A 22,861-nucleotide genomic window follows, 5' to 3' on the forward strand; every position below is an offset into this window, starting at 1 on the left:
AATTGTTAGGTAATTTCCTTTCGTCTATTAAATTTTAGTGTGCACAGCTACGCAGTAGCAGGTATTTATTAGAATCGTCAAGCTGCGCGCAGGCTAGTCGAGAGATAACGCAACAAAAAATAACTGTGTAGCTTTCACTACCACATTCTCCAAATGAAGATTAGTTGTTTTAATTGCTTCATTCTTACTTAGCTACATCATTCATTGGATTGAGTCATACTCTTAAACTTGTAGCTAACACGTGATGCCTTGTATTCCTGGGGACGCAAAATATGATTTCTTGTATACTGCACAAACCGTTGTTATTCGTTATGATTACTTATTGCATCAAATTGGACGAGCCTATAGAGACATTAATGTTTTTTGACTCATTACGTGAGGGATTATACTTATCTCCGATGTTCATGACGGAAGGTCCGATCCTAAAAATAAGTACAAAAAAACAAAAGAGTATTACAAAAATACATAACCAAAATAATTTGTGAAATGCTAGTTAAAATATAGAGATCTTATGACTTCGATACAATTGACGTGGTATTTTGACTACAACCATTAAATTTTGTTCACCCCTGTCGCCGAGATGAAGTACATAAGTAGACCCCTAAAAACAAACTGATTACTGTAGTAAGAAAAGTTGTTTTAACTTGGCCACCAATTCTGGAGAGGATCCCAATCTTTTTCGTCAAGATGATAATGATGACAAAAATAAAATGATAAATGAGAGTAAAAGAATGAACGCTGCTTAAAATATAAACGCTGCTTAAAATATACTCCTAATTAATTCCTTATAAGTTCTTCTCGAGAAGATTGGGATCATTTAATTGGCGGGATGGACTAGACAAGTATATATGTAGGACATTTTATGGAGTTAGCTATCTCATCTTCCATATGGGTAATGGGATAACTAATCCCATCATTTTAGTGCAAAAGATGGGATAAAATTCAGAGACTAAATGATTATACATTTTATATCGAATTTATTATCCTTATCCACCAATCCTTGGGTCGTTTGGTGCGAAGGATAAGCAAAAATAGTCCCGGAATAAAATTTTAGTGTCTTCTTATCCCATGTTTGGTTGGAATAAAAATTCGGAATAACTAATCCCGGGATTAGTTATTCCAAGATTGTAGCCTTATTTTATCCCGCTTTGAGGGTGGAATAACTTATCCCGGGATTAGTTATTCCGGGATAAGTTGTTTCCAACCAAACGAGCCCTAAGAGTCCTGATAGACATAAAGTCTTAATTAAAATTTTAAAACTATAAAAAGAAGAGATTGTAATTGTAAGGAAAAATAAGATTTCTCTCCAGTTCCATATCAAATACTATGATTAAAAGGTCAAGATTTTAATTGGATGGTCAAAAGTTCGAACCAAGCTGCACAATTTAATGAACCTCTCTAATTTTTCTGTTAATTATGTGAAAAAGAGAAAAGAAGGAAATGGGATTATGACTTGGCACGTAATTTAAGAAAGTAGAAGATTTTTTAATATTGTAGTCTTAAATTAAAGATATATAAAATGTACAAAATGTCATTTAATTTTGTGGTATTAAACATGTGATCATGTGGAAAGTTGGACTAAGGAGTTGTCAAAAAGAAAAAAAAAACGTTCTTTTTTAAACGGACCAAAAAGGAAAGTACAACAAGCAAATTGAAACAGCGCAAGTATATGAGTTCATCCTTTAAAATTTGTAGCATTAATTCTATTTTAGTTTTAAGATTATGGGTTTAGATCTATTATTGTTGCAATTTTAATCATATTTACACATAAAGAAGCATAAAAATAGTGGATTCAGATGAACCCTACGGCACAACATTCCATCCGGCCCGGTCTCAAATGAGTGGGTTGAATCTTGACGGTTCAAAATGAGTTGAATAAATAACGAAAAATTTATGTCACTTGTCTACGCGACACAAAAAATTACTCGAGAAATATCAATTTTATAAAATTACATTGCATGTATGTTTAACCTAATTTATTAGGTCAACCCATTAAATTTACAGAAAAGGGTTAAAAATGCTCTCAAACTATGTGAAATTTATAAAAATGTCCTCCATTCATAGTTTGGTCTAAGAATGTCTTTAAACTATACGAAATTGAACAAAAATGTCCTATTGTTACTTAATTGGGTCAAAAATGCCCTTTTCCTAATAAACATGTTGTTTCTTTTCTTTTAAAACACATTATTTTTATAAAATATTATTTTTAAACAAATATCTTCTTGTTCTTTTTCTTTTAAAATCTCTTTACCTAATAAAAAAGTGGAGATAAATTTTTTTCTTCTTAATCTCATTTTATCAATTAAAATAAAATTACCCCGTGTACATTTTTAACTAATAATATATATCAATTATAATATTGAGGTCACAAACAAGGTGATTAATCCAAATATAATTGATCCTTTTGATAATGTGTTAGATTTATGGAATTTTCTCTACTATGTTTTGAATGAATATGAGATCCGTACAGTGCTATGTTTATACAAGTCCAAATGGACGAAATTATAAAAGGCTATTTCTGACTGACTACACTTGCTTACTTCCCATTGTAACAAAATAAAATGTACAGGTGTTCTATTAAGGGAATAAAATATGCACAGCTGTACATTTCCTATTTTGGAAGGTGCTGGAACCTTTGAATTGTTTCTAGCTGATGTGTAGGAGCTAAAATAAATTGGGCCATTGTTCTGGTGAGAATAGTGGGCCTTTGAGATAAAAGGCCCAGACGTGAACTTTCAGGTTAGAAGGGAAAATTACACAAAATCCTCCTCGGCCCAAGTATTTACCAGTCTTTGCCCCCCACCGAAATTAATTAGGAAAATTTACGGTCCATAACTATCTCTAAGATTTATTTATTAGTAATAGCTACCTTTTTTAAAAATTATTTTTGATAGCTTAATTATTTATCAAATTACCATCTATAACTTGTTTGTAACTGCAGTGTGTTTCCCTAAAAATAAAGTACCTCTCTCCCACTTACCCACAATCTCTTTTTTTTTTCAAATATTTTTCTCTCACATCTTCAATTCACAACCGTATTTTACTCACATTAGTCTTCACCATAATTACCACGATTTCTTCTTCTTCCTTATCAGTTACCCAATCTCTACAGGTAACTAATTTTCGTTATATTATTTGTTGTATTTCTCTTCAATTGTTCAAAAATTTCATCGTTTTTACCTTCACTTTTCATTCAATTTTTTATATATATATATTCAATCATTGTTAGAGTATCTTCAACAAGCTCTAACTCTCCATTTTAATGGCGGATATTGATACTCCTTGCAAAAATACACCAGTGGCAACAAGAAAAGCACTGGAGGATCTCCGGCCAATGGCCGAAGCTCAGCCATAACAATTTGTTTGCTAAATCTCCATGGATAGGCCGAAATAAGAGGAAAATCCTTCCTATGTTTGCTAATCATGTGGTGCTGTTTATCTTATGAGTGATGAAGAATAGCATTGATTATAGCAATATGATATTGTAGCATCATCTAGGAGCAATAAAATAGGTTGTTGTAGAAACACCATTGATGAGAGCTGTGGAGCTTCATGCCCACCAAGTGTTTAATAAAATGTTTCAGTATATTTCTGTATTTCTGTGTATCAACAAACAGTATATCTAATTTTTCAGTATATTTCAGTGTATTATTTCGTTGTATTTAAATGTATTTATCTTTTTTTTTTTTTTTTGTGTAGAGCCTATTTTTACTCCACTTTGTTTTTTCGATTTTTGTATTTCTGAGATGGCAAGGAGAGTGCATTCATTCTCTTTGAGAGAGTGAGACAGAGTGAGAGACACAAAAACATTATTTTTAATATTTCTTTTAATAAAGGCTTAATGCATATGCAACCCCCTGAACTTATTTCTTTTTTCCATTTAGACACCTCAACTAAGTGTTGTTCCTATTGAACCCCTGAACTTGGCCTCAAGTGTGTCAATCAAACACAATCCAACTTACATAATATATATGGTGAGTTTCATTTTCTTTAGCCTTGGTCGTGAATGTCAATCGCATCCTATGTGGAAAATTCAACCAATTAAAACCCCCTCACGCATTTTAATTATACATATCATTAAAATATGTGTGTATATGTGTATAAATGTGTATAACGAACCAAGCAATTCGGCCAACCAGGAATTGAAGACCAGCCTTTTAAGATTGATTTTGAAGCTTTTTTGGGATTCCGGAATAACATAATAGGATCTGGTGTTGCTTAATATTTTTGGCTTTTTATTTTCCGGTTTTGGTTTCTTATTTTTCAGTTTTCAGTTTTAGTTTCCAATTTTGATTTCTTATTTTCCAGTTTTGTTATTTGATTGGTTTAAGTGGTGCTTCTTCACTTGTATAACAAAGTAACACACTTCTTCCTATCTGATGTGTACAATTTAAATGGGTGCAGTGTTTTAATTAGTTGAAATTTCCACGAAGGATGCGATTGACATTCACGCACAAGGCTAAAGAAAATGAAACTCACCATAGATGTTATTATGTAAGTTGGATTGTGTTTGATAGACACACTTGAGGCCAAGTTCAGGGGTTCAATAGGAACAACACTTAGTTAAGGTGCCAAAACGGAAAAAAGAAATAAGTTCAGGGGGTTGCATATGCATTAAACCTTTATTAAAAGAAATATTAAAAATAATGTTTTTGTGTCTCTCACTCTGTCTCACTCTCTCAAAGAGAGTGAATGCACTCTCCTTGTCATCTCAGCATTTAGGGAGCAATATATTTCACTTTTAAAGAGTTCAGGGGTAATAGGACCCCCGTGTAGAATAGGTGTGTATTTGGTAATCTAATCATACGTTAGGGAGGCATTTGCCCATTTTCTCTAAAATATTATATCCGCATAGGTATTTGTGAAAAAGTCCCAATAATATTAATTTGTTATTTTTTCATATAATTTTCTTAACTACCACATAAAATAAAGATATTTCTTCTTCTTCTTCTTCTTCTTCTTCTTATTATTATTATTATTATTATTATTACTACTACTTAAATATAACCTATTAAATAAAAAAATATTTATTTAATAAGTTGAGAAAATGTTTTATGAGTTAACTTAGACTTTATGTTTAGTCCCAAATTAATTTAATCTTTAAATATAATTAAATTTGAATAAATCAAAATGACATGAATTACATAAAATATAGGGATTAAGCGAATCATATTTTTATAATCTAACTTTATCATCTCTGTTCAAGGCCTTCACTCTCTACACGTGCACGACACAATGACAATGACCCCTCCATGTTAATACGTTAAAAAACTAACCTTGGTACTTTTCCTTAGTGTATCTATCGTGTTATATCCCCTCTCTCTCCACTCTGCTTCATAAAAACTCCACGTTATTGCTTATTTCTCTAAGGTATAATAATGGCATGGGAATCAAAAGTAATCTTAATTATTGCTCTTAATGGTGTGTATTGACTTTGTATATACTACTACCCCTTTCAGTCTTTAATTAAGTACAGTACTTTTTTCGGTAGAATTAATTTAATTTTGTGGTTGTCGGTTGATATATATGGTTTCCCATTATCAGCTCCTTTCTCTTTCTCAGTTGCATTTTTCTCTCATTTGGGGTTTGTTTTGATCCTTTTTTTCCTTCTGGCAAAAGGTGAATTCCTTTCTTCACTCTTTTTGTACTTTTCTTGGTTTCAACATCCCTCCTTTTCCTTATGTATAGGTTTCACCAGATTCCACTTTATGTTTTCTTTTAAGATATCTAACTTAATTCTAGGTTTTATTGTCTTCTTTTTGTGTTTTTTTTTTTCTGACACAAGTATTTGTTTGAATCCCAACTGTCCTACGAGCCTGAGATTTCTATCTTTTTTGTATTTGAATATTAGAACTCAGAATCCAACCTTATGTTCTAGTACTTAAATTTGCTTATTTGTTTTTGTTTGTATTCAAATTATTTGATTTTAAGTTTGTGTTGTTGGGTTTGTTAGGTGACTGAAGGCCTTGATCGTTGAAAAGAAATGGAGGGATATGGGGATTTTGTGCAATGGCTTTTACCAGACATGTCTATAAAGATCCTAACGTGTTTGGAGGACCCTTGTGATCTTATCCGGGCTTCTGCTGTTTCTAGTTCTTGGCGTCAATTCGGTAACCTATTTCATTGATACTACTTTGATGTTTCATAAGTTCATTTGTGCTACCTGTAGTTTTGTTAGTCTTAGTTTGGATAAAATCGAATAAGTTTGAAGGATTGGTGACATGGCGATGCGATTTGTTATATACTTGTTGGGCAGCTGGATCATATATCTAACGATCACTCCATATTGTATACATGACCATGAGAAGGTTTCTTGAAAATGGCTATGATCATTTAAAATGTGGTACCACTTCCTTCCGCCCCTTCACGTTCCATTACGTGTCATTATTTGTATTGATGAGGACTTAATTTTTTATCGTGTTTATTTAGTGCTATTTTCATTTTTTGTTGCTTAGTGCCTTGTGCTGTCAAAAGATTTGGATCAGAATATGATGCAAGAGTTTCTTTGCTGGGATTTAGAGGTTCTTCCCCTATCTAGTACACAATCTTAAAATCGCCATGAAATAGGAAGAGTCTCCAATCTTTTTTAGATCCTTCTTAAGTGCATTCTTCGCCAGTCTAGTTCTTTTGGATTTTGTCAGAACATAGTAGGCGTTTGGCCTAGATTCTAAATATTTTTCACTTTATTTGGAATTTATGAAGTTGGAGTTGCGTTTGGTTATACTTTTTGCAAAGGAGAAAAGAGAGCACTTTATTTGAAATTTATGAAGATGGAGCACTTCTCTAAATTTGGAATCCAACTCCAAGTTGGATTTGGAAATTTTATAACTAAACTATGACTTTGAAATAAAGTGAAATAATTCTCAGGGCCAAACGGCTCCTTAGAGTTCCTCATGTTTACTCAGACCAAGACATCCTTGTATTCTGCTTGCTTTTATTTTAATCTCATAAATCATTCATTTAGGAGTAGTATGCAACTATGTGTTTTCTTATTGACTGCCTGTTATATCAGACAATCAATTCTTGTGCAGTGATTGGAAATGGCTTGTGTAAGCATCTCTGTTTAAGAAGATTTCCTGAAATATCAAGTGTTGCGAATATGATTGAAGTTGAAAACACGGTTGTACCAGCAGTATCTGACCCAGAAAGGTCTAAGGAGTGGTTATGTCTGGAGAGGGATCACAGATTTTATGCGTTTTTGACACAAGGCCTTTCCAACTCTATGACGGAAGAATGCTTAATAGATGCAATCCATGCATCAAGCACTGACAACTATCCTGAAGAAAGCATTCTGAACACGCTAACACCGGGTGATCGTATGGGGCGGAGGGCTTCATACTGGTCAAGTGGAGGACAAAATGATCCTACAGTTCCTGAGACGCTAACATATAAATTAATCTCAAAGCTGTGCTTGATTTCAGAAATTCATGTACAACCATTTCAAGGTGGCACCTCAAGCTCTTATCTTCTGCTTATTTGTTTTTTGCTTCATTAACCAGAAAATTATGATTTTGTAACAGCGTATTTCCAGTTTGGCTTTCCCATTTATTCAGCAAAAGCTATGAGATTCAGGGTGGGACATCCTAATGTTAAAATAGATGTAGAAAGTGACAACGGACATGAATCAGCCGCTGCTCAAGGATCTTACTCTGCGAAGATCGTATGGACATATACCTCACCATCATTTCCCATGGCTCAGGTTAGAAACAGTAATGGTATTTTAATTTCCTTTATTCTTATAAGTTCGTAGCTCTGAAATGATCAACGGATACTCTAGGCTGACATTTTTTTTATTGGGAAAATTAACTAGTTCCCTAGTCATAGTAGTGCAAGATTCTCCCTAACTAAGACTATTCCTGGTCTTATTTGTGTCGGAGCATCTATTTGTCGGTAGTGTACCACCCATTTAACACAGCTAGTAGGTGCTCATTGATGAACTAATCATCTTTTTTGCTGACGAAAGCGACCAATTTATAATCGATTTCAGTTGCAGTGAAGTTTTGGTTAAGATTTCTTCTTTTATGTATCTTGACTTTGTAACAGCTATGCTTTGCTTCATATGGGTACAGGAGAACATCTTGCATAAGTTTAAGCTGCCAGAACCTGCTCTTTGCATTGGCGGAATCCTACAAGTGGAGCTCTTAGGCAGAGTTCAAAGACAACAAATGGATGGTCTATATTATATATGGTCAGTTCCTCCTCTTTTGATTTGTCGGCCTCGAAATTCTAAATGACTTTTATTTCCAGCTATTACTGCAGTCATATTCTACCATATGGTTGTTTTATATCTGAATAAGCACATTGGTTTTAAAGGTTGTGAGTATAATCTCAGGGCTTGGGGAGTTTCTAAGACAACTTTATTAATTGAGAAATTGAACCAAATAGCCACTGACCAAATAATAGCCAGCAAATGTATATTTTTTTATATTAACATATAATAGACATAAATAAACTTTTTTATACATAATAATATATATTTTGATATATTTGGCTAGCGAATGTAATAATTTCTGGCCGACCGGCCAAATGTGTAACTTGTCCTTATTAATTTGCTATTTTATAGTATATCGCACGTTCAAGTTGTTGGAAGACCCCTCTTGCCTGCATTTGATGTGGAGATACTTGATGAAGCCGGGAAGTGCAGCCTGAGGTATTGCCCAGAAGAAAGGTTGAGCCAGTCACAAACTTTCTGAAGGAGCTTCAAGTAGTCCACCTTTCGTCAATTAGATTTTAGTGTACACAGCTATGCAGTAGGGCGGACTGGCGGTAACAGGTATTTATTAGAGTCGTCAAGGTGCACACAGGCTAGTCGAGATATAAAACAACAAAAAGTAATTATGTAGCTTGCTTTCTATCCAGTCAACTACCACATTCTCCAAATGAATATTAGTTGTTTTAATTGCTTCATTCTTACTTAGCTACATCATTCATTGTATTGAGTCATACTCTTTAACTTGTAGCTAATACGCTATGCCTTGTATTCCTGTGGACACAAAATAGGATTTCTTGTATACCACACAAACCGTTGTTAGTTGTTACAATTACCTATTGCACCAAATTGGACAAGCCTATAGAGACATTCATGTTTTCTGACTCATTTCGTGGGATTATACTTATCTCCGATGATCATGACGGAAGGTCCTAAAAATAAGTACAAAAAGACAAAAGAGTCAGTACAAAAATACGTAACCAAAATAATTTATGATATACTAGTTAAAATATAGAGATCTTCTGACTTCGATACAATTGACGTGGTATTTTGACCACAACCATTAAATTTTGTTCACCCTTGTCGTCGAGACGAAATACATAAGTAGACCCTAAAAACAAACTGATTACTGTAGTACGAAAAGCTGTTTTAACTTGGCCACCAATTCTGGAGAGGATCTCAATCCTTTTCGTCAAGATGATAATGAAGAGAAATAAAATGGTAAATGAGAAGCAACAGAATGAACGTTGCTTAAAATATACTCCTATATAATTAATTCCTTATAAGTTCTTCTCGAGAAAATTGGGAAAGTTTAGTCGGCGGGATGGACTAGACAAGCATGTATGTCTCATGGGTTGGGACATTGTATGGAATCTATATAATATAATATAATATAATATAAAGTTAGGCATATATAAGGTGATGTAGTACCTTTCTATGACCTAGAATGATATTTATCTATTTTTTCAGATTTTTGGCTTTTTTTTTCCGCATTTATCTGCTACATTAAAAAGAAACTCAAATGTCTTAAAATTCTTATGCGTTGTGACTTACGATCCTCACAATTCCTGCACCTGTTACATTTTCTATCCAAGTAACGTGTTTTTTAAGACCCTCCGTAAGGAGTCCAGTAGCCTCTATGGTCTTTTCCAACTACAAATAATACTTAAAATAAGAATAGCATTTGCTATTACTCTTTCCTCTTTTTGTTTCCTATTGTCATTGATTTTATTAGAAATATTATGCTTTTGATCTTTGTTTGAGGCTTCCTGTTAGTTTGTGGGGTTTTTTTTCCCCTTTGTTCATGCTTTCTCATATTTTATTGATATTAGTTGTGTTGTTTTTTTGCTGGTTAATGACAATTGTTGCATCGATCATTTGCCTCTGTGGGGATTAACTTGCTTCTCCTTTCTCCTCCATTTTTGTTTTTCTTTTACCCTTCTCATTTCTTTCCTGTTTCAGGTAGCAAACTTCTTCTCAGAGCAAAAATAAAAGTAAAATTCTATTTTTACTTTTAGTTTAGTGTGCAATAGCATGACATTGAAACGCTTTCCTCATTTTTCTGTATTTATTAGTTACAGTATTTAGGCAAGTAAATAGATTGATTGTTAATTATTTTGTTTAATATAAAATATAATTGATGCTCCATTAGATGTTTCATTCTTTGAAAGGTGAAGTAAATTTGTCTTCTCGGTTATCCTTCAAGGCTAATATTTTATTTTTCCTAATGACAGTTTTATTCCTTTGAAATTATTAAAAATAGAGTTGTTCAATAATTATTATGGATACTTATGAAAAACTAGGGCCTTCCTCCCATGAACGTTTGGCCATAGATTCTAATAATTTTACTTTATTTGAGAGATGAAGTTGTATGTGGTTATACTTTTTGCAAAGAGTATTTGGAATAATGCTCATCCTTGAATGGACTTAAATACAATTTCGAAAGTAAAAAGGGAGTTGGAAAACAGGTTATAAGTTGTTTTTCAAATTTAAAACACAACATTAAGTTGGATTTGAAATTTTCAAATAAAGTGAAAAAATAATCCTACAAATGTGAATATTTTTTATGGCCAAACGGATCCGTAGTTGTTGAATATGAATGTTTTGTATATGATAATAAGGTGTCGAGAGTTAGATTATTTGCAATTTCTTTACATATGTATAGAATTTAATTAAATTTTGTGAATATTTCATATTGTATATCAGTTCTTCGATTGATTTTTGAATAATAATGCATTTCTTTTCATGAATGAATGAAATCTGTGTGGATTGATACTAATATCTGTACTGAGTTACAAAAAGTTAGTAATTGTTTATTTCACTATCTCCTTAATCGATAAAAAGATCATTTTAAATTTATTATTGTACATTGTTTCGCGCGGATAAATTTACTAGTTAGTTATATATCTCATCTTCCATATGGGTAATGGGATAACTAATCCCATCGTTTTAGTGCAAAAGATGGGATAAAATTCAGAGACTAAATGATTATACATTTTATATCGAACTTATTATCCTTATCCACCAATCAAACGACCCCTAAGAGTCCTGATAGACATAAAGTCTTAATTAAGATTTTACAACTATAAAAAGAAGAGGGTGTAATTGTAAGGGAAAATAAGATTTTTCTCCAGTTCCATATCAAATGTCAAGATTTTAATTGAATGGTCAAAAATTCGAACCGAGCTGCAAAATTTAATGAACCTCTCTAAATTTTATGCTAATTATGTGAAAAAGATAAAAGAACGAAATGGGATTATGACTTGGCACGAAATTTTAGAAAGTAGAAGATTTTTTAATATTGTGATCTTAAATTAAGAAAAAGATATGTAGACTGTACAAAATGTCATTTAATCTAATGGTGTTAAACATGTGATCATGTGGAAAGTTGAAGAGTTATCAAAAAAAGAAAATAGACATTCTTTTTTAAACGGACCAAAAAAAAAAGTACGACAAGCAAACCGAAACAGCTTAAGTATATGAATTCATTCTTTAAAATTTGTAGCATTAGATCTATTGTAGTTTTAAGATTATGGGTTTAGATCTATTATTGTTGCAATTTTAATCATATTTACACATAAAGAAGCATAAAATGGTGGAATCAGATGAACCTTACAACACAACATTCCATCTGCCCCTGGTCTCAAATGGGTGGGTTGAATCTTTGACGGTTCAACATGAGTTGAACAAATAACGAAAAAATTATGTCATGCGTCTACGAGACACAAAAAATTACTCGAGAAATACCAATTTTATAAAATTACATTGCATGTATGTTTAACCTAATTTATTAGGTCAATCCATTAAATTTACGGAAAAGGGTCAAAAATACCCTTAACCTATGCGAAATGAATAAAAATGTCCTCCTTCATAGTTTGGCCCAAGAATGCCCTTAAACTATACGAAATAGAACAAAAATACCCCTATTGTCACTTAATTGGATCAAAAATGCCCTTTTCCTAATAAAGATATTGTTTCTTTTCTTCTTAAACTCGTTATTTTTAAAGAAACCTTTTCTTGTTCCTTTTTTTTTAATCTCTTTACCAAATATAAAAGTGGGAAATAATTTTTTCTTCTTCTTAATCTCATTTTATTTGATAAAATTACCCCGTGTACTTTTTTAACTGATAATATATATCAATTATAATATTGAGGTCACAAACAAGGTGATTAATCCAAATCTAATTGATCCTTTTGATAATGTGTTAGATTTAGGGAATTTTCTCTCCTATGTTTTGAATGAATATGAGATCTGTACAGTGCTATATTTTTATACAAGTCCAAATGGACTAAATTATAAAAGGCTATTTCTAACTGACTACACTTGCTTATTTCCTATTGTAATAATAAAATGTACAGGTGTTCTATTAAGAGTCCGGAACCTAAATGACCCAATAAATGAGCAAAGTAACAAAAGTACCCCATAAAAAAAAGAACTTATAGAAATATCTTTAACGCACTATTTTTATGCGTTATACGATGACTAGGCTAACGGCTCTTGTTAAAACCCGTTACCCGACCTTAAAAAAAAAAATTTAAAAATGTTTCAATAACGCACTAAAAGAATGTGTTGTAGAAGCACCAATTTTTTTTTTATCCATCAACAAGTCATTATGAATTCATTTTCAATGGCCAAGCGGGCACAAATTTACATTTGGACTCAGTTGTTTTAGAAGGAAAAGACAAAACGTTTGACAACAGTATGTGTTGTTAAACAACATTTCTCATTTAAATATATTTATCCATTTTATTACAAATTAAAATATTACCATTGTTGAAAGGTGAGAGCCAACTTTAAAACGGTTCTTTGTAATTGCTTTTTACAAAGTGTCATATATTCATAGCAATTAGCAAACATAAATAAAGTATACACAGCGGAAAATAAAGCTTAGATTTCAAAATAGCGATACCTCATTTAGGCGACTTTAATTTGATAAGACATCACTAACTGATCACTTGATAGTTATTTAATATGTACATTAAACTTTATTCTATTTATATGTCGTCTCCATTAATCACAAAATTCTATTAAGAATAAAACGAAAAAAAAAAATTAATTATATCTTGAACTTCTAAAACGATAAATAATTAAGATAACTATAATTATTTTTAGTAACCACGATAGATAATTTGAGACGAAAAGAGTAATATCTAGGATTAATCTACTCCTATTAAGTAGCTCCAGAACGGGTTAGCTCATTTATTACAAGTGGAACATTAATTAGGGAGTACTCCATCCGTCTCAAATTATTGTCATAGTTATTAAAAATATTTATCTCAAATTATTTGTTGTTTTAGTAGTTCAAGGCACAGCGTTTATTTTTTCTCCATTTCACCCTTAGTAGAACTTTGTCATTAATGTAGATGACACATAAATAGAGAAAATGTTTAATGGAGAGAGATTATAACTTAGACATAAATAAGGGTATAAAGTTAGTCAAATACCCTTCCTAATTAATATTAAGTGACCTTTTAGGTTTTTTATTTTGTTTCAAAATAAGTGACACTTTAGGATTTCAAGAAGAAATTAATCCTATTCTTCCAAACTTACCCTTATTTATAATCAAGAATCATTAAATAACTTTTCTTTTTCTAAGCATTAATTAGGGGTAAGTTAGTAAAAATATTCATAATTTTCTAGAAGTAAGTAATTTTTTAAAGGGTGTGCATGAGCTAAAAGAGTCACTTATTATGGAAAGGAGGGAGTATTTCTTAAGAGACTTGTAAAATTAAAAAATGACAAATAATTTGAGACGGAGGAAATAACAATTTAAGACCATGGGACATGATTTGATTGAAATAGAAAAAAAGATACTTGAAATAAAAATTGAAATAGGGCATTTAGAATGTAATGTACATTTTTTTTAAAGTTAGCTTTGCCTTTCAGCAATGGTAACAATTTTAATTTGTTGTAAAATGGATAAAATTTAAATGAGAAATATTGTTTATTTAACAACACATTCTGTTGTCTTTTTCTTTTCCTTCTAAAACTATTGAGTCCAAATGTAAATTTGTGCCCGCTTGGCCATCGAAATGAATTCATAATGACGTGTTGACGGATAAAAAGATTTCTGGTTTGTATAGCGCATCTTTTTAGTGCGTGATTGAACATTTTTATTTATTTATTAAAATTTTTAAAGCTCAGGCAACAGATTTTAACGGGACCGTTAGCCTAGTCATCGTATATTGTATAAAAATACTGCGTTAAAGGTACTTATGTAACTTCTTCTTTTTATGGGGTACTTTTGTTACTTTGTTCTTTTTTTTTTTTTTTTTTGGTTTCTCATCCGGTATCCGATCTCCGCATTGGGGTCCGACTAATCCGGATTCGTGTCGGGTAATCTCACATTAGAGTACAAAGCACTTCCTAACAATGGTGACTCCGTACCTAAGGGGGCTCGAACTCGATACCTTGGTTAAGAATTGAGTAGTACCTGCCACTACACCACAACCATCGGTTGTTACTTTGTTCATTTGTTGGGTCATTTAGGTTCGGACTCTTCCATTAAGGGAATAAAATATGTACAGCCGTACATTTCCTATTTTGGAAGGTGCTGGAACCTTTGAATTGTTTCTACCTGATGTGTAGGAGCTAAAATGAATTGGGCCATTGTTCCCGTGAGAATAGTGGTGAACTTTGTAAGTAGAAGGGAAAGTGACAGGGAAAAGTACACAAAATCCATCCCCACCGAATTAAGTGGACGTTTGGCCATAAAAATTATCCACTTTTTTTCGACCCTTATATATTAAAGCGAAAGGTCTCAAATGTGGCCGGATTCGGGATTTAAAATACATAAATTAAACTTTTAAGATATCTACTACTGAAGTTTTTATATTTTATGCATTCAAATTTATTATTTATTGCAATTTTAGTCATATTTACACACAAAAAGTCTGCATTGAAAATATTGGTTCATATTAACCCGACGACATAATACGCTATTCGTTCCTAGTCTCAAATGGGTCAAAGTGAGTTGAATTAATAAAGAAAAATTTACTTTGTATGCTTACACACGACACAAAAAATTACTTGAGAAATATCAATTTTGAAAATATCACATTGCATATCTGGTTAACCTAAAATTTGTTTATTAGAACCAATTAATTAATTGATAATATTGGGGTCACAAGCAAAAAGATTAATCTGAATATATATAATTGATCCGATTGACAATATGAATATAAATAAAAATAACGGAATAATAACAGTAGCTTGCAAAGCAAGCAATTGAATCGGTATAACCAAAAGAGAGAGAGAAAGGAATAGAGGATGATTTTTATTGAATATGCAGGGCTAGATGACTGTGAGTTATGATAAATAAGAGTAGATCAACCAAAATCTGTCGGAGCGTATGAATAATCTATATTATATTAAAAGCACGAAGGTGCTTAGAAATGTTGATTGAATTATTTGCCCTTCATTAAAAGATTTCACAATAGACAAGTAAGTCATTTACTATTTTCTTAAATATTAATTAAGTATAATTCTGTACAAAAATATGTAGGCTATTTTGGTAAGAAGTGTCTTGAAAATAGAAGTCCAAATAAATATGTACTCCATCTTTAATTAAGGAGATACAAAACAATATGTATAAATAATTAGTAATAGGAATTTTTACCTTAACTAGATAGGTAGTAGAACTTAAATATGGTAGTTTAAAAGCATAAAAGCATTCATCGCATATACATTGCACTATGGTTACTGCATATCAGCAAATCTTCATTCTTTTCTGCGTGCATATTCTCCTCTTTCAATCCCAACAGAAGCAACTAGAAAGATAATAAGAGAAGGAGAAAAAAGGTATTATTGTTCTTATGGGAAAGAATCACTTGCAAGCTACAATTAGAATTATGGGTTCGTGCATTTGGTTATGCCGTGAAGCAGTTTTTTGTTGCGGTTATGCCGTAAATGGCTTATTTGGTTGGCAGCTTGTCTTAGTCTTAGGACTCTTGGCTTAATGTTATATAAGAAAACCGTTGATGGACGAAGCAAAAGTCTTGTTAGATTTAATTTCACTAGTAAGATATTTTCCAGGATCATTCATGAAAGATTGGTTCAATTGCTTCCAAGATTAATATCTCCTCAACAAGGAGCTTGTTGATGCTTCCTGGAATCGAAAGTTTCTCTCCTCTCTCATCCTATTTTCATGCAAACCCTAATACGTAAATCTCAACCACACTGATCATGGCCACCATGGCTGCTGGTCAGCCAACTATGTTGGCTGGCCAGCTTTCAACATCTACCATTCATGATCCACAAATCAACCCTCCCAAATTACAATATGCAAATCTACTAAAACCTTCAACTTTGAACAATCCAATACATACACAGTTACAACCACTCCCACAAATACCTATGAAACCTATAACTTTTCTTCAAGGAGAACCTTATGTCAAATGGACAGAAGCGGAAATGAAGCAAATGAACATTATTGAAAATCTTCAACATGCTGTGGTGGGGAAATTCTCTTATGGTTGGCCAGATATTGAACAATTGCGCCGGATAATCCCTGCACAATGTGAAATAAAAGGTGAGTGCGCGATTGGTTTTTTCAAACCCAGACATGTTCTTATCAGATTGACTTTGATGGAAGATTTTATAATTCTCACATCAAAACCTGCATACTACATCCAAAACAAGGAAGGATACTCATATCAGATGAGACCATTAATATATGACTCAAAATTCAAGATTGATGAGGAAACATCTATGGCAATGGCATGGATTTCATTTCCCAATCTATTGCCTACATATTTTGTTAAGGAGTCTCTATTTACTCTTGCATCTGCGGTGGGAAGACCTATACATTTGGATATGGCTACTATTAACAAAACTAGATCTAGTTGTGCTAGGGTTGAGGTGCTAGTTAATTTGTTAGCAGATTTACCAAAAACAGTGAGAATGGACATTGAAGATGAGAAAACAAGGGCAATAAGGACTGTAAAGGTCCAGATTCACTATGACTATCTTCCTAAGTATTGCAAGGAATGTAAACTATAGGGCCATGATGAGTATGACTGTAGAGTTATAAATCCTAAATTAGCACTTTATGGGAATGACACTGAAGGAAATGAAGAGGAAGAATGCAATGCAAAAAGCCAAGCAGATCAAAAGAAGAACAATATGGAGGATAAAGGGCAACAGAACAATAGAGAAACAAATCTTGATAAAGAGTTGGAAGGTGCAGAGCAGAAGCAGAACCATAAATACTGATAAGCAAAAGCAAGCAGGTAGACAGGACAGTAGTAAACATAAGGAGAAGGAGAAACAAAACTACAGGGGTTATGATCATTAGTATAACTAGTACAAAAACTCTGCAAGAATGCTATCTAGTGGAAGAGTCCTTGGTAATCCAGGAAACTGGAATCCTGTTAAAGACAATAGAGACTTCACAGCAAATGCTAAGAAGGCAGGCCAACATAAGAAGAATGATAAAGTGGAGACTGTTACTAGTAATAAGTTTGCCACCATGGTAAACTTGGAAGAGGAGCAGGAAAACAGTCAGAAGGCACAACAACAAAGGTGTGATAACACTGACAAGGAAGAGGCAAGAATCAGGGAATCAGTAATAGCACCAAATGCTAAGAAGCAAACAGAAAACAATATTTCCTCTGCAAAAGACATGGATGAAGAAAAGGTAAATGAAAGTAGGCAGGTTCATAGCAAGAAACAGAACAAGGATTATGGGGATATCAATTGCAGTCAAAAGAATAGAAAATCAAATACTCAGAGTTCAGAAAGGACAGTCACAGATCTCAGGGAGAGTGCAAGCAAAAATAAGGATCATGATGGCAAGAAACAGGGTACAGAAAAACAAGAAGTATCTCAAACATCTGAGATACAAGCGAATGCCAATGTAAATGTTGAACTACAGGAAGAACTGCCAATGAAATATCATGTGGACAAAGTGATGCAAATACTTGAAGAGCCACCTGATGGAAGCAATAAGAGAGTTGAGAACAAGGGAGTGGGAGATGCTGCATCATCTACACCCAATGTAGAACAGACCCAAGGTAATGATCAGGAAGAAATTAATACACAACGAGAAGGGGGCATAGGGAAGGAAGAGAAGAACAACACTTTTGAAGTTGAAAGTAAAGGAGATACCATAGACTCTACCTCATCAAATGTGCAGGCTTTGAAGATTCCATGGGATAGCAAGTCAGATGATGATGAAGTGGCCAATGCCTGCAATTCAGTAATTAGGGAGTTGGATAAGAATGTTGGTAACATATCACCAATATAAGGTGTAAAAGGAAAGAGGAAAGATATGGCAAGCAAAACATAGATAAAAGTGTTCCACCTAAAGCAACTGGTGGGGTACTGACAAGGAAAGCGTATGCTAAAGGTAGTGTGCAATGAATATCTCACTTATATGGAATATAAGGTCTGTAAACTCGCAACAGGTCTTTGAAAGAGTAGTTCTTATGCACAAACAGAAGCAGTTTAATTATATTGCATTGATGGAACTTTTCAACACTACAGACACATTGACATGTATAAATTATGACTCGGGATGGGAAAATCTTGGCATAACATAAATGGCAAAATTTGGGTTTTTGTTCATGAGGATTTCCAGTCAGAAGTTACAAGGAATACTGATCAGCTCCTATCATTAAAGTTAACTCAAATTGACTCCAATGAAGAAAGCATAATTACTATGATTTATGCTAGCACTGAAAGGGCAAATAGAGTCAGTTTATGGGATGACTTATATGATATATCATTCAACATGAATGCTCCATGGATGGTGAGAGGAGATTTTAATGTGATTCTAGATGAAGCAGAAAAATATGGGGGTTTGCCAGTATATTTTCCTGAGGCGGAGGATTTTGCTCACTGCTTGAACTGTCAATTAGAAGATATGGGTTTCATGGGAAGTATTTTCACATGGTGGAATGGTAGATCTGATGATGCATGCATTTTTAAGAGGCTGGATAGATGTGTAGGGAATCAGGCATTCAAGATGATTTCCCAAACTTTGAACTGGAACACCTAATAAAACAAGGATCTGACCATTCCCCATTGCTATTATCCTATAAAACTGATACCAGAGTTATCAGGAAACCTTTCAGGTTTCTGAATTTCTGGATTGAGCATGAAAGTTTTTTGGAGACTGTTAAAGAAAATTGGGAGGGCTGGTCAGCCATGACCCTTTCTTCAACTTTCACAACAAGATGAAGAAAGTTAGTAAAGCTTTAACCAAATGGAGTAAAGACACATATGGGGATATTTTCAAACAAGTTGCCACTTTGGAAGAAGTTATAAAAGTGCATGAGGCTGAGTTTGAACAAAATCCATCACAGAGCAACAAAGCAAGATTGCAGCAGGTCCAGGCTGAACTAATTAAATTCTATGCCCTTGAAGAACAATTTTGGAAGCAAAAGGCAGGATTACAATGGTTCAAAGATGGGGATAGGAATACTAATTTTTTTCACGCTCATGTAAATGGAAAAAGGAAGAAACTGTAGATCAGGAGGATACAGAATTAACAGGGGATATGGTTAGAGCAAGAGCCTAAAATTATTCAGGAGGCCATAAGATTCTATGGGGAACAATTCACAGAGGAACAGATTCCAAGTGATTTTGCATTGCTGGATCATATTCCTAATGTTATTTCACCAGAAGAAAATGAGAGGATCAATGAAATGCCTGAAGAAAAAGAAGTTAAAGGGGCAGTTTTTGGCTTGAATTCAGATAGTGCTGGGGGACCTGATGGTTTTACTGGAAAATTCTTTCAATCATGTTGGGATATAATTACAGAAGATATGGTGAGAATGGTGAAAGCTTTCTTTTGTAGACATGAATTGCCCAGATACATTACATGTACAAATCTGGTTCTTATTCCAAAGAAGAAGGAGATCAACACATTTTCAGACCTAAGGCCTATCAGTCTTAGTAATTTCACTAGTAAGATATTTTCCGGGATCATTCATGAAAGATTGGTTCAATTTTTTCCAAGATTAATATCTCCTCAACAAGCTGGCTTTGTAAAAGGTAGGAGTATTGTGGAGAATATCCTTCTATTACAGGAGATAGTACATGATATGAGACTCAGGGGTAGACCAGCAAATGTTGTGATAAAGCTAGACATGACAAAGGCATATGATAGGGTCTCATGGTTATTTCTAACCAAGGTGTTAAGGAAAATGGTTTTGGAGAAGTACTAATTGATATGGTTTACAGAAATATTTCCAATAATTGGTACTCCATTCTAATTAATGGTCAGCCTTGTGGTTTTTTAAAATCATCGAGAGGTGTAAAACAAGGGGATCCCCTATCTCCAACTTTGTTCATACTGGCATCTGAATGTATGTCCAGGGCTTTGAATGCTTTACACGCCAAAGAAAGGTTTAGGGGATTTGGTATGTTTACGTGGAGTCCTTATATTAATCATCTGGCATATGCTGATGATACCATTATTTTCTCATCTACAGAGGATGACTCGCTAAGACTTATAATGGATACACTTACATCTTATGAAGCAGTAAGTGGACAAAAAATTAATAAAGGAAAGAGTGCAGCTTTTCTTCATCATAATGTGACTCAGGAGGTTGAAGAAAAGCTATTCGACACAACCAGAATACCTAGGGAAGATTTCCCCTTTAATTATCTGGGAGTACCTATTTATTATGGGAGAAGATTGATATCACACTATAAGGAGATAATAGATAAGGTTTTTAACAGACTTAATTCCTGGACAGGGAAGCTTTTATCTATTGGGGGAAGGGTTACTCTTATCAAGCATGTATTACAGAGTATGCCTATTCATCTTTTATCTGCTTGTGACCCCCTTGTTGGAGTGTTTGCTCGAATTCACAGAATGTTTGCTAAATTCTTTCGGAGTAATTCAGTTGGCAACTCTAGCAAACATTGGGTATCTTGGACTAATCTATGTTACCCTCAGGAAGAAGGAGGTTTAGGTTTCAGAAGTCTTTAAGATGTTTCTAAGGCACTCTTCTCTAAATTGTGGTGGAATTTCAGGACTAAACAATCATTATTGTCACGACCCAGCCCCGTGGGCCGCGACTGGCACCCTACCTGGGTACCCAGACCAAACCGCATATTCATTTACCAAATCCGAGCATATTCCAAAAATTCATAAAAGTCATATCAACAGAATTTATATCAAAATATGTCTTAAGCGGTCGCACAAATCAAAATGTCATATCGAATCCAAACTGAGCGGCGGAATAGACATCGCCGGTCAAAAGTGCAAACATAAGCATAAGGGCCATTTAGGGCCATCAAAACAAACGGACCGCTTTAAGACAGAAAACAAAATCAAACAAACATATATAGGACCCTCGCCCCACATATATGACTACAGGCCTCTATGAACTCAAAACAAAGACATATGGCGAGACAGGGCCCCGCCGTACCCAAATAGTCAAATGTACAGAGTATATACACATAGCAAAAGGAGTTTGTACCAAAAGGGGACTCCGAGTCAAGAAGGAGTACTCCGAAGTAGCAAAGAGTGAAGCCTACAGTGGAGGATCACCAATATCTGCACCTGCGGGCATGAAACGCAGCCCCCGAAGAAACGGGGTCAGTACGAAATATGTACTGAGTATGTAAAGCACGGAGTACAGAAATATGGGTCAAAACCGAAAGCAAATCAGATGACAAAGTGGAGTACAAATCGGTATGTCCAAATCCGTATCAAAATCATATACGTATACATAATGCAAACGAAATCATGCAAACGCTTAAGAACGTGGTCGCCACTCCGACGCTGGCGCCACACACAGCATAACACCAAAAAGTTTCAAATCTCCGTACATCCCCGAACACAAACACAAACATAGGTGAGCGTATCGCATCACGAGCCATATCACAGCATAACTCCAAACGGAACCCGGCCCTATGGCGAGGCCTCGGGAACCGGAACACAGCATACGGCCGAATCATCATAAGGCGCACGAATCATAACCGGCCCGGGAACCGGTGAACAAAGTCATAATAAGGCACGAGCGGAGTCGTGAGCAAACAAATGCATTTCATATTTCAAAATAGCCTTCCAAACTTAGTAATCTCATAAGTCATTTCATAGTACAAAATAATCGAATACTTAGTCGATACGAAGATTCTTTTTCACAAAATGTTCCCAAAATGGTACGCATGGCTCAAAACGTAACTTAGCATATCATAATATTCATAACATAGCTCATAGCAGAACGTTTCAAAATCAAAGGGGTTCATATCAAACCTTATTCAAAAGGAAAGCCCGATAGAACAAATAGGGCGTCTCGGGGTTAGCGGGCCCACCTCGAGTCGAATTGAGGTGGCGAGAATAATTTACGAACATTTAGGGGCCACAAGTTCATACATAATCATTTCCAAGTGACCAGATCACATTTTGATAGGTTTCGGACGATTGGTGGCATTCTAGCCAAAATAGAGCCCTTAGGCTTCAATTGAATTGAATGAATAGTAACTTTTCTGTGGATCGGGTTTCGAGGAGCAGAAATGCTCCGGAGGTTCCAATATTCACCTAGCATACTAAGACATGCCAAACGAAGAAGTGTGGCGCTTTACATACCTTACTGACGTCTTATGCTCTCCCAAAAATCAAGTCCCGTTTCGTCCGAAATCTGCAAATGGTCAAAGTTACCAATTTGAGATTCTTAGGCTTAAAAATGCCATTA

General features: G+C 34.0%; 1 protein-coding gene across 1 annotated transcript; it reads left to right on the top strand.

Annotated features, from left to right (window-relative positions):
• Positions 1-5,704: 5,704 nt before the first annotated feature.
• Positions 5,705-10,406, top strand: LOC132631844 (F-box protein At4g00755-like). The gene is given in 6 exon segments (XM_060347546.1): positions 5,705-6,110; positions 7,032-7,445; positions 7,521-7,699; positions 8,070-8,188; positions 8,564-8,671; positions 8,673-10,406. Coding segments are annotated over 6 exon segments (1,002 nt in total). The 5' UTR covers positions 5,705-5,983; the 3' UTR covers positions 8,728-10,406.
• Positions 10,407-22,861: the final 12,455 nt, after the last annotated feature.

The sequence above is a fragment of the Lycium barbarum genome, chromosome 3, assembly GCF_019175385.1.
Source record: "Lycium barbarum isolate Lr01 chromosome 3, ASM1917538v2, whole genome shotgun sequence".
Classification (NCBI taxonomy): domain Eukaryota; kingdom Viridiplantae; phylum Streptophyta; class Magnoliopsida; order Solanales; family Solanaceae; genus Lycium; species Lycium barbarum.